This window comes from Erpetoichthys calabaricus, chromosome 13, assembly GCF_900747795.2.
Source record: "Erpetoichthys calabaricus chromosome 13, fErpCal1.3, whole genome shotgun sequence".
Classification (NCBI taxonomy): Eukaryota; Metazoa; Chordata; class Cladistia; order Polypteriformes; family Polypteridae; genus Erpetoichthys; species Erpetoichthys calabaricus.
In genome coordinates, this window is record NC_041406.2 from 48,604,211 (window position 1) to 48,623,150 (window position 18,940).

An 18,940-nucleotide genomic window follows, 5' to 3' on the forward strand; every position below is an offset into this window, starting at 1 on the left:
GACAGTATGACGGATGACCGGGGCCCATGCCTGGCCGGGACAACCTGCACCATATGTACCAGGGGAGCAAGGGTGGGAAACCCAGTATCTCCCTCTGGACGCTAGATGGCAGCCTCCCTGGTTTGCAGCGGTGCCTCGGACTCCCCCAGGGCTTCATGGGGGTTGGAGTTCTGTGCAGCCCTGTTGGGTTCTGCAGGCACCACCAGGGGGTACTGCAGCAGGAGCTGCTGGCCCCTTTTGGGCATTGGTTTCACCACACCTGGAAGTGCAGCCTGATGTCGGCAATCAAGCACCTGGAGCACTTCCGGGTACCCAATAAAAGCAGCCAGCGACCACAACTCAGTGTCCAGAGTCGGGTGGAGGAGGACAAGGTTGCCTGGGAGGAGTGGTGGTACAGAGGAAGAGTGTTCTACTTTGGTGCATTTGTGTTACATTAGGACTGTGTTGTGGCTGGGGGACACAGGGAAGACGTGCCCTCCAGCTGAAGAAAATAAAAGATTTCTTGTTTTTTATACGTGCCTTCGTGTCCAGTCTGTGTCGGGTCAGGTGCAATATAGCACCTTTGTTACAACAGTCAGGATCAGGAAATAAAAACAAAAATCAAAGTCTGAAATGGGTATTGGTCAAAACAAGGAGACAAAAGATACTGATATACCTAAGCCCAAAACATTATCCAGAAATGAATATCAAAACCAAAAGTTTAGTCTCCTAGTGACTTAAGAAAGTAACTAGCTATACAAAAGTCTTTTGAGTTACAATCCAAAATCTTGGACGCCAAGTGTAGTGCACTGCCATCATAAATATCCCTTTAGTGACAACTTCCAGGGGTCACAGTTACCAATGGGTGTGCATTTTCAAAAACAGTATGGCCACCTGATCTGAAATTGCCAAAGTGATGGTAGCTTTGATAAACAAAAGCGGACAAAACATAAAGAAAAATAATGATAGCAAAAAAATACAAGTATAAACTTAAGTGTTCACAACCCCTAAATCAACACACATTGTTAAAACATAGTGAAATCCAGCCAATGAGTCTGCAAATCATGCATCATTTCTGGTCTGAACGTATGCTATGAAAATGATGATTTTCCATGTGAGTCCTGATGACACCTTATTAAATCAAGTGTCAGAGATTTAAAGGGAAATTACGAAAAGGCAGTCAAGCATAACAAGGGATAAAACAAGAGACTGATAATCAAAAACAGATTTATCCTAAAAAGAAGAGTTTTCAAAAACACGTATTTTTGTAAAGTCTTTCTTTTATATTGTTAAAAAGTCTATCTATAACTCTGTTTGCTGCCTTTATGTCATGGACCGTATGGCATGTGCATCACACAAGTAGCAGCTCTGTAGCATCATAATGACCAGAACAACAAATCTGTAAAATGGCAGTGCCCATGAAATGAAACACACAAAGTGGTGGCACTCATGAAAAATAAAACATCCACGATGATGACAAAATGTCAATGGAATAATGGTAAGGTAATAAATAATCAAACAGAATGGAGCCGTATACTCACAGTCATGACAGACAAATTAACACAGTATGCTGAGAGAAAAATGACTATTTTCTAGAACTTTTACTGTTGTTATTCACTGTTTATTTTGCTTTTCAGTTTATATTAGGGTAATTAAAATGATTTCCTGATTATGAGGTCATTCTCTGAGCTTGATTAAATGCATTTATTGGCACTTGTCAAAAACACTGCCATTAATGTCTTCCAAAAAGTGTATATCTTATTGGGTTTGGTCAGTTTATTTTTAATCGATTAATTGCCCTGACAATATTTGAAAAGCTATGAAAATTATTGTTTTGTCATGGTAGGTTCCTAAGGTGACACTGTTTTTCCCTTTATAATCTTTGATTGTGTAGAAATTAATGGAATGTCCCAAATCCCATACCCTTACTGTACTGTCAGTTTGAGCTGGTGTTGTAGCTTAGTGTTCCTCCTTTGTTTTACATCTGCAACTCTAGACAGAGCATCAGAGCCTAACCCGTCCATTCCACGCTATGCCAGCCTGTTAGTCGACTTTCATCTCAGCCCACCTGTATTCCCCCAAGCTAGATGACCAGTCCATTTCTAAGATTTTATAACTGTAGTAAGTACAACAATTAGTTTTTCAAGTTTTTTTTATCTATTTACATATTTTTGTTATAAAAATATTACACTGTGCTCATGACATATATACTTTTACATTTTATAGCCTACAATTCAGTTTCAGAAATTGAATGCACTTCAGTGTACTTATTGCTGCCAAGAGTGAATTAGTGTCGTACATTAAATGAAAACCCTGTCTTTTACTCCAGAAATAATAAAACAAAAAGTAATAATCATTTTGCATAAGTTAAACATCTGTATCAGTAGCACCATGGCTCCTTCACATACAATGTCTATAATTTTAGACTGTTATAATTATATATTACACTTTTATTAATGTGTTGTGCTAAATATATACAATATGTGTGTTTTATGTACAGTATTTATACGCAGGAGGTGACTGGTAATCCCCCTTGATGTTTCGAATGTGCTGATCACATATAGGGGTGGCGGGTGGGTCCTGGAATCCCCTTAATTTTGAATTGAGTTCAAATTGAATCGAGTTTGTAAGTCCAATGTTTAACATAATGCCACCAACCCCCACTTTTGCCACACTGGGCAACCATCCAGTTTGCCTTAATGGTGCAGCAGACACTGCCTTTGATCATAACATCGCTCTGTTGTTTTCTCCAGAAAGACTTTCCTGTCCATCAGGACTAAATGATCACGTGAGAGGACCATGTGGCTGGTTCTGTGGATATGCAGTATGTGAATGAATTGTACTGAGTTCTGCCTGCCTGACTGAGTGCTTACACTGCTTGTACTGTTTATTGTTGACTAATAAGCAATGTTTGCATTGACATTGGTACTCTGTTTTGAAGGATCATGGGCAGAAGCTGAAGGAAACTATGTTAGACCTGGAGAAACAAGGACTAGAAGCCATGGAGGACATCCTAGCCAGCAAAGAGCCAGTTGATCCTGCTGAAGTTGCAGACCTTTTCTATGACTGTGTTGACACCGAGATCAAGTTCTACAAGTGAGGTATGCCCTTCCAGAAAACAAGTTCTGAGAATTTGTTTCCGGATAAATGTAAGATAGTTTCAGTTTGTTTTGGATAATGTTAGCTTTTTGAGGGCCGCCATATGTGGTTAAAATATCATGATTATTTAACTAATCAGTTTAAATGTAAACTGCCCTTAACACTAGAATCCCTGAAGCCTATGAAAAAACGCGTAATCCCGGCCCACCTTAAATCCGTTTACACCTTCTCCCTCAGTGTCTTTTGTTTTGTAAATGTGTTGATCAGCACAAGCAGCAGCACTTTGCTGCAGTCCAATAATCCAAACTTACAGTGAATTTTGTTTAGAATATTTGTGCTTAATTAAATCTACCTTTGAAAATAGTCCTGCATGCATCAGTTAAGCTGTTTTGTATAATAACCAGTTTGAAACAGACCTGGGGCCTCATGTACAAGCGGTGCATATGCACAAAAATGTTGTGTACGAACATTTCCACGCTCAAATCGCGATGTATAACACCTAAACGCGGCTTTATAAATACACTGAATCTACCTGCATATTGTTTATTAGTTTAAAGCATCTGATTGTAGTTAACCTATAACTATATAATGGTCCACAGAATGGTCAAACTATTCTAAATACCATAGCTGCTTTAGCGTTGTTGTAACTGCAACTTCTTCTTCTTCTTTCAGCTGCTCCCGTTAAGGGTTGCCACAGTGGATCATCCTTTTCCATATTACTGTCACTGCACCACTCGGAGTATTTATATCACTGTATCTGAGTGTGAATCACAGCTGTACAGCAGCTGATCAGAAAGAGAATTATCGGTATACAGCATCGAGCACACACTGCCTCAGCCATGCTGTCTATTTGAACTGCTCTCACACGGCAAACGCTTCAGAGCCTTTCCTGTACGGACCTCGCGGTTAAGAAACAGTTTCATCCCAAGAACTATAAATGCACTCAATCAGTCCATCAAGTGCTCCTTGTAGAACTGTTTGTACTTTGTGAAACTAGAGGGCGCTGTTGCTCCTCAAACCCCACAGACAAATATCCAGGACACCAAGTAAAAGTACTAGAAATATTTTTAATTTCTTTTCGATATTGTGCCACAGTAGACACCACAATCACCCCAATAAACAATAAATCAATAATCACAATCCAATAAATCAATCCACTCCCAGCAGCTTCGTCACCCAACCTCCCAACTCCGACTCAGCTTACTGGGTCTCCCATAGTCCTTTATATAGTCCTTGACCCAGAAGTGCTCCTGTCCTTCTGTCCATGTGATTTAATAGCACTTCAGGGTCAAATGAAGACTTGCATTTTTCTTCAGCCCTTCAGAACAGTACTTCTGTTCTTCCATCCCCGTGATTTGGGAGTACTTCCAGGCTATAGGGAAAATAAAAATCCCTGCGTCTCCCTGCAGCGTCACACGATGGTACCCATGGCACCCAGCAGGGCTGTGAAGCCAAACTCCATCTCCCATGGTGCCCTGCGGGAATCCGGGGCACCTCCATGCTGCAGGGAAGATGCCATCTAGCATCTTGGATGTGTCAGCCTGGATGAGCTGCCGGCCGTCCATCACAACTTATAAGTACAATCACCTCACTGTAAGCTTGCGATACAGTTATAATACTGCACAACCTGAGCCGCTTTATAAAGCGCGTATTTACATATGATAACGATATCATTTTTAAGATGAAATGCAGCAAAATATGATTATTATATTATACAGATAAAACTTTAACTTCATTTAAATAATCTATATTGTTAATAATTAAACATGTGAGGACACGGTGTCGCTGAGCTAGCAAGGATCTGGCGCTCCGTTCATGTATTGTTCCTGCCTTGCGCTGTATTCTTGCTGGGGCTGGCGTGACACTGGAAGGATAGATGGATAGAATAATTAAACACATACTACGAAGATATTTCAATGTTCCTTAAAAGTTTTGAAGAATCGGCGTTCTAAGCTTACAGATGGCTTAATGTCTATTACAGAGCTGATTGTGTGGTGATTGGGTATTTGGAGATAGAAAAGTAAGGACAGGAATTGGGGGTTAGTACGTTTGAAAGAGACAGTACTGCTACAGTAAAGTGCTGCTACAACTACATGGCGCAGCAAGCATCTTGCGTGAGACATGAACAATCACTACGCCACCGTATTCCCATGTTTAATAACATGCTTTAACTCCTATCATCATGAAAATGATATAACGTATACATTTCAGTATTTTAATTATTCAGAGAGCTGTAATATTACGAATGTAATGGATTCTGTGTCCTGTCGGAGGAAGAGAAAGCCCGGAAGCACGTAGTGATTCACACACACAGAGCACATAGAAGATCACATACAAAACAAAGCATTAAACGTGCTACTTTAGTTAAGATGGGATTTGAGAAACTAGTAGATTAAACGATTTTAAGATGAAGTTTATGATGTTCTACTTTAATGACAAAATAAACTATGTGATTAAAGTGGAAATTTCGAGATTTTTTCCCACTGTGTGCCTATTTTTTTTTCTGTACCCTAATAAGCTTTCATATGGCACTCAGACGGTGGGCTACAACTCGCCTTTTCACGGTGACTTTGATATGTGACTTCTTTTTTATTTCAGGCACTGTGCGACTTTGTGAACTTGAGCGTTTGACTTTCTCTGACACTGTCACTCGATCAGCTTCCTTTTGTTGTTTATACCACTGTTTAAACCAAATTCTTCTATTTCCCCCCGTGCTTTTGCCATTGTCTTTCACAGAAGGCTGAGCTTAAGGGCTATTTATATTGATTTGCATATTCAAAGAGGCGCAACTCTGGGAGGAGTTGGGGCGGGACAGCAGGCGCGTGCACGTGCGTTACTTTTCACGCTGATTGGGATTTATGTAGCGGAAGAATTTGTCGAATGCACAGATTTTTGCATCTGGATTTTTTTGTGCGTATGAACATTTCCGCTTTTGTCTGTATGCCATGTTATAATGTGAATTCTACGGACAGCGTTATACATGAGGCCCCTGCTGTGTGGAAAGCACCCTACGGTGCAGCCATTTGTTTGTAGAATTTGCAAACTACAAATAGTTTGGATGGTGGCGCTCTGTGCTGCTCCTTTCTGGATGGCAGTTGAGAAGGTCGAGTGACAACAAAGATGTCGAGCATTTTAGTGACAGTATGTGTCAGCACAATTAAATGGTGCCAAAAACATCAAGAACCCAACTAAGAATTCTTCCTTGTTAGTAGGACTAGGCATCCTGTGAGGTGGGTTTGCTGTAAACAAAGTGCAAAGACGTGTGCAAAGGGGTTTTGTTTTACGTAGACTTTGCTAGGTGGTCTGCAGACTGGGGACCTCAAAGACAGGTACAAGCGGATGGTGCCTGATACGGAGCCTGACTCTTGAATTGGTACATAAAGTCAAAGAAGAAATTTTATTTTGTAGGTGAAAATGCAGCTGGAATGCACTGTTAACTTTAACATTCCCTGTAAAATTGTATTTTCATTTTGTTTATCATGTACAGTTTCCATTTCATACATATTGTGCTACGCAGCCCAGTCACAGCCCACCACGTTATTTTGCACAGAGCAGTGCTGCACTCTCACAAGTTTGTGGCTCACCTTCACTTTCTCAATTCAGTGTATATGTGTGTTTGTACATGTCCACCATACATGTTCCAAAACAGAGAAAGGAAAGTGATGATGATAAGTCAGGAGCTGTCAGCAATGCAGAAAGTCTGTCTTTGTGCAAGATATTTTAAAGGTAAAATAAGTGCTTATCTAAACTTAATGACAATCTTTGATGATTCCACAGACTTTTTCATGCACAAAACACAAGGCGTAATAGATTTTCAAAACTATAAGGTTGGTTGCACATAACATGACTTTTAGTTGGAGAGCATGTCAGCATCAACGCCTGTTTGGTAGATCTTGTGGCCTTAAATGACTAGGAGTCGTAACACAACACCATCCCGACTTCTCATGCACAGTTTAAACTTCACCGTATCTCAAGCCGACACATTTTGACAGCCTGTGGATGGCCTGCCTGACAGCAGTGGTGGCTGCACAAATGTTTTCAAGGTATGGTGAGTTTAGCCACAGTCTCCACTTGACTTTTTCCTTTTCCAGTCTGTCATGAGAAATTTGACAAATGAGAGGAGACCTTTCAGTCCTCCAGGCTTGTTTGTTTAGCTAAGCTGTCTCAATATCTCAACCTGGTTCTTTTTAAAGGTTGTCAAGGCTTCTGCTTTAACTACACACCTCAGTACTTTGTTCCAGATTCCCACAATATTTTGTATAAAGAAGTGCTTTCTGACTTCACTCCAAAATGTTCTTCCTGTTAATTTGCACACTTAAGTTGGAAGAATTCTGCTGGATGCACTTTGTCAGTGCCTTTGAGGACTTTGAAGACCTGAATTACGTTCCCATTCAGCTTTTCTTGTTTTTGTGTGATCTAAAACACCAAATTTTTTTTTTTCCTCATTTTTGCATTGCAGGCTTTGTACTTCTGGGTTAACACTCATTGATTGTCAACTCTCGCACATACACACACACACACATATACACACGTGTGACCCTATGATGTTAGACTTAACAGTCAGACCTGTTCGATTTTGTTAAGCTGGGTCACAAACTGGTCTGGCTATGTCACTGGTGGTGTCCATCTGCTCGAGTGGTGGTCAGGGGAGTGCGCCCCAACTCTCTTAAGATTATTTAAATTAAGTCTACAGCTGAAAATCACTAGAAAAGACTTGCAGTGTGATGAGGGCTTAAGGTTGTTTCTGATTAAATTGTTGCTAGTAAATAGTGCCTGCCATTAAAAAGGAGTCCCAAACTATTTGTGGGGTGTTTGTGTTTATATAATAATCATATGGCTCCCCAGAAATGCCTGGTGTATGGTAACCACTGTAACTCTCCCTCAAAACATCATTAAGAGAGCTCGGCTGCACAGAGGTTAACGAATGCCTCAGAATGCTAAATGGGATTTACAACATGGAAATGAGTGGGTGTGTGTGACCAAACTCACTCGACAGACACAGCTGCCCACTGTGCTGGTTCCTTTACGCATGGTAGTAGCTTATCGATATAAAATGCAAAGACGACAACAAGAGTTTTGGCCACCACCTGCAGTCATGTGCTACTGTGGGTGGGCTATTCATTTTAAAGTCTGATCGTGAAGAGGGTCATGAATACACCTTTTAAAACCACTTCACTGTGAAATTTGGTTGAAATCAAAGACATTCACAGTGCACCTCAATAAGTCATAGACGGGGTTGGGATCAGTTCAACCACCACCAATGTGAAGCATCCACCTGGATGAGAGATAGTTAGCCAGTAAGGGACAGGGATGATTAGGTGGCCAGAACTACCAGGCTGTGGTGGGCAACTAGGCCAGGACATCGGGCACATCCTCCTCTTTTCGAAGGGTGCCCGGGGATCTTTTACAACCGCCAAGAGTCAGGACTTTGGTTTGTTATCATTTAGACCTTTTCCTAATAACTAACATCAAATTGTATGTGGAAGACACAAAGTTTAATTATCTTGGATCTCCAAAGTGAGTTTCTTTATTTTAAAAATCTGTGTTGGCCTTTAAGAATCCTGTGTCTGTTAACAAGCTCAAAGACGCCAAATCTTACAGAGTCATACGGGTTAACAGCCTGCTGTGAATGTTTTGGCCTGTTAGTCTGCTAAAGTAACTTATCGTTTGTCATTTCAGGGTCTGGACACAAGCACCGATAGCCTTTACAATGATTTCTCCTCGTCCTCCAAGCCTTGTTTGAGGTGGTCATTGCATTTGCTGGACTTTGAGACACAGTCATGTCTGTTTAGACTGGAGTTTCCTCAGCCAAGCCCACCAAAAGCTCACCATTGCTTTTGCATCAGACTGTGATTTGTTCCTGTTCCTTGTTGTGTTAGAAGAAAAGTTATGGGCTGAATGGTAAGTGTGTGCATGTAGGAAGACTTGAGGTGTGTTTCACTGTTCAGTACGTGTAGTGTCACTGCTCATTCATACAGAAAACAAAATAAAACAAAACACAACTGTAAAAAGGTTAAGTGCAGCACATTGACAGAATATACTGTAGATCATGGAGATTCCAACTAAATAATTTTATGTTGGTGACTAAATAAATTGTTAATTTATTATTCAGATAATTGGGAATAGAAAATAAAAAAGAATAATTCACATCTGCATGACTGTATAGGTCCATTGGAGTAACCCCTTCACAGGTTTTCTTTCTGAAACTTAAAACAAGATGTTAGTGACCATAGTGAACATAGCCTCTTACCTCGTGTTTGCTTTTTTACATATAGAATGTACATTGGTGAGGTACATGGCGTATTTGGGGTTATTGCTTGCAGTCACACAAGTGTAATGTTATGAATAGAAGAGAGTAGGGTAGTGAAACAAAGAACTGAGGGAAAGCAGAGTAAAAATGGCAAAGGCAACTTGAGAAATGTCAACACTCTGCTAGTCATACGATACGTGAGGCAAGTTCTAATAAGGCTGTGGAATTCCTCAACAGGAGTAGCATGGCTCTTTTTCCACAATGCTCAGATAACGGAATTCTCCCACTAACTTTACAAACCACTAATAACGATGAATGTGTGATCAACTGAAGTGTTGCTTCTGCAGAGCTTATGTGACAAAATGCCTTCTGGAGAGTCTGTGAAATTACGCACCGTCTTCATGGCTGTTATCTCTCATTGCACAAGGCACCTGCTCATTATGTCTGCTTGTCATGGTTTAATTGTCTGGGTCTCTTAAAATAATGGCATTCATCAACATGCTTAATAACCACCTTATTCTGAATTGAAGCAAATCTGTTGTGTTTCATCTGTATTTCCTTCAGTAAGGCTAAATAAACTTATGAACACCTAAACCAATCTTTGCCTTTGGGTGCTCTGTAAGAAAAACAAGAAATGTGTCGGACACTTTGTTTACTTGTAAATTCTACTGTAATCTGTATGTTTCTGTAAAACAGTCGTTAAAGCTTCATAAATAATTTAATTTTGCAATGACTGTTAGGCCCTAATTTACAGTTTATTGTACGAGATGAGTTACAGAGTTCAGCTGTTGTATTTTATGTCACTAATGTAAATATTAAAGAAAGCAATTAAGACAACAGGGTAGTGAAAATCATTTAGGAAATTGAGCAGTCACTTAGAAATGTTGTTATTACAAGTAAATTATTCTTATAAGATACACAAACATCAATTTATTATAGTGTTTACAGGGTCACTATTGTCAAGAGTACAGTGACATTCTGCATCACCAGTCTCTGGCGCTATGATCAGTGAATGTAACTACCTTAACCTAGGAACTGAAACATCAGTCTCTTGATGATAAAGAAAGAACAAAATGTGGGGCTGATACATTAACTGGCTGTCCTGGAGTAAGGGTGGTGCCTTCCAGGTGGGCTTTGTTATGGGTCGTCCAGTGGTGTGCAGGATAGGTTTGCTCTGTGAGTGAGTAGTCTTCTGCATCAGCTTACCATATGTCTGAAATTGTGGTAAAAGGCTTCAGGAATCTGAATGAAAAGACTGAAAGCCGACTAAACAGACGGACGGATGATCTCATGGAAGACTGTGACTTACTATTTGGAGGTGAGAGAGGATGAGGAGGATGGTTAGTTTAAAGGTGGGTATCATCTTATCATTCTTTATGGTAACTGCAAATAAATTATATATCCAAATGGCACCATTCTTCTTGGCCTACTAAGTAACACTTGATGCCACTCGATGACACTGTCCTGTTGATATAATAGTTAAATCATCAAATTTATTTGCATTTACAATCTTCTGTACTAGTAGATAGGCTGTCCAAGTTCATGGCTCAGCTAGGATCATTCAAAGTTTTCTGATTCTGCAGAAACGTTTTCAGTATCATACAGGCATAATAAAGAGGATGTATCCATTTTCAGAAGTTGGGAACCAAAAAGAGTACAACTTGTTTTGATATTACTTGAAAATATCTTTTACAAAACCAAAGTACTAATCTTTTTGCTGCAAAAACATCAGTACAAACTAAACTATAATAAATAACTCTTGAAAATAAAATCTTATGTTTTTTGTTTTAGTGGTTTTGACAAGTTTCTTATTTATTCAAGTTAATAAACTGACCAAATATAAATGTCTTTATTATATAATTAACATTACAGAAAAACAGTGGAAAAAAAACAGTCAAGAAAACACAAGTGGTTTTTATTTGCAATAACAAATTGAAATTTTAAGCATCATAGTAATTATTTTATAAAGATCACCAGATAAATACCCCCCCCCCAAAAAACTATTTACAGAAACATAGAATACAGAGCAAAATATGCATTACTCCAAATATGTAGTATGCTTTTCACTAATTGTTTAATATTTTTAAGGAAAAATACTGTAAAGAAGTTACGAATGTTTATCACTGCTTCATAAAGAATTGAAGTAATTACATTTTAGTGATTTTTAAACTTTCACCTCAAATATGTCCTTTAAATTTATATCAAGAAGTTAAGATTTAAGAAAAACAAAACATTTCTAGCAGATTACACTGATTAGCAGCATCAGATTGTGGCAATTGTTTGCTGAACTGTGAGAGTCAGTAATGTCTCTTACCTTTTTAATGAACCTTGATATGTTTTGGAACTCATCACAAAGCATGTAGTGTAGCTGTGAAAACTACCTGTAACTGTCCACATACTGTATTGGTGTGGTGAATTACCTTCTGTATAACTCATTTGAGATACAAACACAATTAAAATATTTAAAGCATTTTATTATTTAAGATGGAAGGTTGAGTTTATATTATTGTGAAATGTGTTATCTTAAAATCATATTTTAGGTAACAATTGGAATCATAACCTGAGATCAACACCTTGGATCAACTCCGCAAGCTTACTTTCTTTCAAATTATGTACAAAAATCTCTTGCCATACTTTTCATTCATACAAGTATTATTATATGCAAAATATATTATCTGGCCATCCAGTTTATTCACCCATCTATAAATCGTGGGAATCTAAATCTAATCCTGAGAACAGAGGGTGTAAGGCAGACATCAAAAGTAGACAAGATGGCAGAAACAGCCACACACCTGGTCTGACAGTACACCATCGCATTGTTCACCATAGCCTACCTAAGCAAATACCATTCAAGGGCCAGAGAGGCAGGCAGGCAGTGCTACACACTGTTAATACTTTTACATAAAATGACTTTCAACGTGGTATAGGTAAACACTACTTAATGTTTCGTTTTTATATTCAAACAAAACAATTTAGATGGCAGAATTGAGGAGAAGCACATCAAAATTAAATCAAATAAATCTGGACAGGAATTTACTGTCTATGAACCTTTGATTGTTCACAAACATAGGCAGCTGTTTTTAACAACTTTATCAGTAGATAATCCATCCATCCATCCATTATCCAACCCGTTTTATCCTAATACAGGGTCACGGGGGTCTGCTGGAGCCAATCCCAGCCAACACAGGGCACAAGGCAGGAAACAAACCCCGGGCAGAGCGCCAGCCCACCGCAGTCAGTAGATAATTATAATAAAAGTCAATATATCATTTCAGTGTTGCACTAAATTGATAAATATATTATAAGTTCAATTTGGCCACATTGATGTATTATATAAATGAAACTGATCATTTTAAAACTGCCCTTCACTTTAAATGTAGTCTGCCTTAAAAGCTGAACCACATGGTTTACACAGTGGTCTCAGAGTTTGTGTTTCTTGTTTTGTATTCTCTAAAACAATCCAAAATTCTTTTATCTGCAGGGATGTCTGGTTTCTGAACTTTTTCTATTCCTTATCTCAAATGAGTCCTTAAGACAGGCGGTTTTGAGTTTTCTGAAATACAAAAGAAAAGAGTAGTTAGAAACAATAGTCATCTTTTTGTCTTTTTGTATTAATTTTTGAGATCGCATACCTTCATCTGAGAATGGGTTATTATAATGATAGACACGTGTTTATTTCTAAAAAAGACAGTAACGAGTGGAGCTACTACTCAAACCTTAAAGCTAGTCCATAGTAACATATTTTTAAATGTGTGTATTTAAATATACAGTAGAATTGGAAAAAAATATATGGCCAAAACAATAAAAAAAATCTTAAGTCTTTTCTATGGCTTAAGCATTTCTTGCTAAATAATTTGTAGCAACAGATGCTGCAAAATGTAATTTCACATGTTGTATCCTCAAATAAAATTCAACCAATGTTCTAGTTGTTGAATAATGACAACCTGCATCAGAAAGATAACTTCTTCCACAGAATGGTCTTATGCCTTTTGATTATGCTGTATTATATTGACTCACCTTTTAATATCAACAGTAACATTAAAAATAACAGTATGAAAAATTCAGTTTCCAACTGGACTGTAGTAGAAATCTATAGAGATTCTTTTTATGATTTACTATTTATGCTTTTTCTGTCTTCAAGAAAACATGCGTTTGTTTCCTATACCACTTTTACATTAAAGTGGTATATTGGGTTTAAAAGTAAAAATAATTTTTAATTATTAAATAGTAATAATTATATTTTCTTTGTTATTTTTTATGTTATGTTATTAATATGTTTGATTGAGTAGCTGCCATTGTAATGATCTGGTTTTCAAAAAAAAAAAAATGAAAGTATGTAATGCACTGACAAATGGCAAAAACACACTGAAAAAAACAAGTGTCATAAATGTGTGCAGGAAAAATGTTAACGGTAACAAGTGCAGTCAGTAATGTTTAAACATTTAAGGCTAAGTAAAAAGCAAAACAAAATGTTATGTCAGGAGAAAACACTACACATAAATGGACAAAAACACAAAACCATGCGAATAAAAGGGTAATTGTGTCTTGCAATTTATAGAGCTACATTATGTGCAACAGCAACCCCTTAAAAAAGTTTTAAAGCAGACCCCGTCATATGACAGTATTAACTGTAGCATGTAACTACATGCAGGAAATATCTGTTTGGACACACCTTGGTGAGATTTGCTTGCCCATTGCCTATAAATTTGGTTGGTTTAGTGATTACTGAAATGTCCCTACAGTGTACACCCTAGGTCTTCACAGTTTTTCACTTATCTTATTATCAAATGTTAATATTACTCCATGTTATGTATCATTTCACACATCACTATTCATTGCTGCTTGTCACTCATCACTAAAATGAACAAGTCTGTCTCCTTTACTTTAGATCCATTGTACCAACATGCAAGTCCTGTTTAGGTAGGCATCTGCTCATATATGTAAATTATACCATTCTGATTCATTAATTACTTAATAATGAAGAAAAGCATGGCCTGGTCTTGGATGCTTTAATTGTTTCATTTGATGGTTCTTCCTTCCTTATGAATGCAACAAAGATAAGAGAGATTGTGTTGCCCTTCTGTTCAAATTAAGTGAGATAAATGTATTGGGCACGTTGTTAGAGAATGGACAGCAACATTTCCTTTTTTTAAGATGGTAGCTTTTCTTAATGTTGACCATATTTTATTTTACAAATACTAAATTTTATGTGCATGGTTTGATGTGGGTTTACTAATGATGCTGCAATGAAAATGAAAAGAAAAACATTAATGATAAATATTTTTAGTGCAATTCTGGGTGTTACTCATCATCATTGGTGTTAAGTTTGGTGGATGATGAAGCTAAGTGACAAACATCCTTTGCTGGCAAATCCTAAATGTAGCAGTTATTGTCATAATCACTAATTCTCCGCAGCCAAGAAAAACTGCTCATTTTAAACTTCAGTGGATTGACTAGTTTGTTTAAGATAACTCTATTTATGACTGACTGCATGGCACTTAAATATGATTTACTATGCCTAGATAAGTTGATGAACACAATGTAACAATTTGTAGCTTGGCACAATGCTAAATTTTAAACATACTGTAAGCATAGTGTCAATACAGTCTGAAAAACAGTATTCAGGTCCACCTATTTCAGTTTCATTTCATAAATGTCTATTTTTATCCTTTTATAAATCATTTTCTTTTAAGTATGAATTATGTTAAGACTATTTGTAAAAATCTATTTTTGTTGGTTTAAATATAAATACTAAGAAATCACAAATAAGAAATATAACACTACTTTTTGAAATTTTAAATATAATCTTTAAAAAGGAACATTAACAATAAATATAAGATAGATGGAGCTGTATCAGATTCTGTAAGCCACTGGCAAGACTGCATCTGGAATACTGTGTACTATTCTGGCTACCATGCTACAAAAAAGTCATAGTGGCACTAGAAGCCGTGTAGAAAAGAACAACCAAGTGCATCTCTGGAATAACAGACAGGCCACACTCTGGAAAGCTAATGACAACTGCTTTATTCTTGAACAGAAAAGGCTCAAGGGAGTAATTCTTCACACAAAGCCCATATGAATATGGAGAAAATTATTGAGTCATTTAGTACTTCTACAAAGTACCCGCTCTGTTCAACATTTAGATGTTTGCATTCAGAAATAACTACTGTAAAATGTATATACAGTACATTATGCTACACATACAGTTTATCTTACTTACCCTTTGACTCTTTGCTGGGATATATTCTTGGAAATGGTTTAAATTCATCTGGAGGTGGAAAGTCATCCATGGAATGAAATTTGAACTTTGATTCAAAGTCATCTATTAAGAATCAAATGTGGGAAAAGTTAAAATATAATATTTCATATGATGAAATATGTCTTTCGTGACAGATTTCTTTTCCCTCTTCTAAACTAGATCATCCTAAGTAACCAAACTCTAACATTTCAGCTGGAGCCACTGTGCTGCCAAGTACAACCTTTCTTTATTAAAAGTCAGTCTTACAGAATGTTTTTTTTTTGTCTTCCTTAAATAAGTACCGGTATATTAATTTTGCTACTTCATTAAGCCATCCAGTTTCTTAACCTGCTCAGTACAATACAGGATTACAGTGTGAAGCAGATGTCCTGACAGCAGCAGGAGACAAGCTCAAACCAGTAAACAATGAGGATGCCAGCTTGCTACAGGTTGAACATGGAAGTCTTCTGAAAGTGAGAGGAAACCTTGCCTTTGAAGGGCTTCTAAAAATTATATGATTTTGTATATAATTTTAAAACTCATTTAAATTAATTTTAAGAGGCAGTTTGTACTTTCTGGTAAATGTACAACACTTCTTTTTCATTAGTTTGTTGTGAGTTTGGTTAAAATGTGGAAATTATTTAGTGTCTTAATAGTAGGGTTTGCTGCCTATAATACACCATGCAAGAAAAACAATGCATTTTCAAATGGGAAATTGCAGGGCTCATGCAACTCTAAGAGTGTCTGTAGTAATTTAACTTTTCTAACCAACGGAGCAATTCTAAACTCAAAAAGCTGAGGATAATTGTTTTCAGCCTAATTTATATGCAAATAAGCACACCCATTAAAACTAATAACAGAGTAATTAAGGAAATGGTATTTAACCCAATGTGTGTAAACACATTTTGAACCAACTTGCAACCCAATAAATGGATTGACATTATGAATCAATAAATAAGGTACAGTTAGCATCTGATGCCACGTGTGTGTTTAAGAGTGTTTATTCTGCCTATTAAGGTTTACATCAGTAAAAGATAATGAATTTATGAAAATAAATATATACAGATAAAATGTTAAGTTAGTGAGTGACATTTTAAAGCACTTACCACAACTTTGCCCATTCTGAGAAAACAGTGATGTATGGAACACAGGAGGTGGTGGTGGTGGCAGCGGCCAGTTCGTTACTGAAGATACAGGGCTTCTGCTGGTGAGTTCAGTAGATGGTGAACGTGCAGGTGGCACTGGGGGTGCTAGCCTTCCACCACCTAATAAAAACAAAAGTAAACTTGCATAACTTAAAGCTGAATTCAAACAGAAATTGTTAATCTCTGACATAAGTTACTTTACTTCACATTTCATTAATATATAAAGACATTTTTCAATGCTATATATAAAGCAGTTTTTGTCATGTTATATAAAGAACGTTCTTGGTTTAACTAAAAAAAACTATTCATTGTTTAAGTAGGGATCATCAGTTAGTCACTGTAATGCAATACATGAAAAGATAAAAGAATAAAGACAAACACATGTGGCTATCTATTCAAAAATGGGTGATATTACAAAAAAAAGAATTGCAATAAGAAAGCTAAAAATAAGGTACATGCTGTAATGGATGTAAAGTACCGCCCCTCCCCTTCATTCACTGCTCAAGAGTCCTGTCTTCAATTCAAAAGTTCATTTTTGTGTGAATGCAAACTCTTCTGTTTGTACTGTTCTGATTTCCTGGATGTATTTATTTAGCAATATTTTAGCAAAAATACTGTACATACGTTTTGTCCATTGTGAGAATATGACAGAATAGACAAGTGGATATGTGACATGAGTAACGTGAGATTTTTTTCCATAGAAGTTTTTTTTCATCGTTTGCTGTGGTCCAGTGTTGGTCTCCCTACATGCCTATTCTACCAGAAACTTTGTTAACTCTGTTCTCCATGATGACATGAGATTAAATATTTTTCTTGGCCATCACTAAACACTACATGGGGTAAGTAACTTATTAAAAAAAGGTGTACTTTAAAACAGCAATGATGCTGAAAATACTTTGGTCTTATAACATTCTATTGAACTTTACCAATCAAAAGAAAAAAAATTACATATACTTTTGTGGAAGCATTCTACCAAGAAAAATATTTGATAGTTAAGTCCACAGTGTTTTCACTTTTAAAGACATTCTGCAAGGTAGACATTTCTTACAGTTTTTCTAGATAACAGTACCTAATTACTCTGAAGTAATTCATACAATAAAATCTCACACTTGATCACCTGTTCCAAAATAAAGTTTAGTTAACTAATAAAAATACCATTTACTGCACATACCTTGTCCTTTGGGCACTGCTGGTGGTCTTCTATGTGCCAAGGTTGCATTTGCTGTGACAGATGGTGGGGGGGGTGGAGGCGGCACAGAGTGCAAGTCTGACTTGGATGTATACACAGTTAATTTAGAAGGAGGTGGAGGAGGTGGGGGTGGTGGTGGTGAAGTTAGGGTACACTTACTAGTAGGAAAAGTGGGAATTGGTGAAGGAGTCACTAAACTATCTCTACTATGACCATCAGGCATGGAAGGTGGGGGAGGGAATTGGAAGCTTCCTGATAGTCTGTCTGGGAGTTTAGATGCTGGTATAGATGGAGGAGGAGGAGGAGGAAGTGGAGGTGATGGAGGTGAAGGAGAGGACTGGTGGCTTTGATGCCAAGTGGGTTTACTGTTTAATAAGGGTGGAGGAGGAGGTGGAGGAGGTAATAATTTACTGGGTTTCTCCTGAGGTGGCATTGAAGAGCTAGAATTTGGGGTACCAGGAAGGCTAAATATAGGCTTAGCATGTGAAGGAGGAGGTGGTGGTGGTACTGGCAGGCTGGATCGACGTGCTTGTGAGTCTGGTATTTTTGAAGCCCTGGTGTTTTCTGCAACAGGAGGAGAAATAACACCTGATTTTGCTTTACCAGTGTCTGTGTTTGAAAGTTTTGGTGTCTGACACTGGCTTCCTGGTGGTGAAATGGCAGATTTCAATCCTAAAATGAAAAGAAAGCACTTTTACAATGGTTTCATACGGAGCAATAGAGACACCTCTGGAAAATGATGTGCACCTTTGTAACATGTACTGAAACAGACATTTTAGTGTTTGACTTTTAAATACCTCACAATTCTAGTAACTGAAAGAGTCAATGATGAAATTTTAAAAAGGAGACTAAATACAAAGAGCTTTGGAAACTCGAATATTCATATATGACAGATAACATTTACGCTAAAATGTTTTGAATTGAAATATTTTAATATTTTATTGAAATGATATAATGTATAATGTCAATAACTTAGCTACTTGCCAAAAAAGTCTGTACAATAGCATTTAGTTTAAAATATTACCTCTATATTTTAAATT

General features: G+C 37.3%; 2 protein-coding genes across 4 annotated transcripts in view; one reads left to right on the forward strand and one right to left on the reverse strand.

Moving 5' to 3' along the window:
- The window catches only part of LOC114664203 (secernin-1-like), an 80,265-nt gene extending 70,339 nt beyond the window's left edge, over positions 1-9,926 (forward strand). For both annotated transcript variants that reach the window (XM_051935912.1, XM_028818217.2), the window contains exons 8-9: positions 2,921-3,080; positions 8,758-9,926. In XM_051935912.1, the coding sequence (XP_051791872.1) occupies positions 2,921-3,079 (159 nt within the window). In that variant the 3' untranslated portion in view covers position 3,080; positions 8,758-9,926. The remainder of the gene's footprint in view (positions 1-2,920; positions 3,081-8,757) is intronic.
- A 1,232-nt stretch (positions 9,927-11,158) lies between these two features.
- Positions 11,159-18,940, reverse strand: part of wipf3 (WAS/WASL interacting protein family member 3) — a 45,861-nt gene continuing 38,079 nt past the window's right edge. For both annotated transcript variants that reach the window (XM_028818216.2, XM_051935910.1), the window contains exons 5-8: positions 17,883-18,572; positions 16,673-16,831; positions 15,549-15,650; positions 11,159-12,881 (exon numbers count right to left, since the gene is read on the reverse strand). In XM_028818216.2, the coding sequence (XP_028674049.2) occupies positions 12,841-12,881; positions 15,549-15,650; positions 16,673-16,831; positions 17,883-18,572 (992 nt within the window). In that variant the 3' untranslated portion in view covers positions 11,159-12,840. The remainder of the gene's footprint in view (positions 12,882-15,548; positions 15,651-16,672; positions 16,832-17,882; positions 18,573-18,940) is intronic.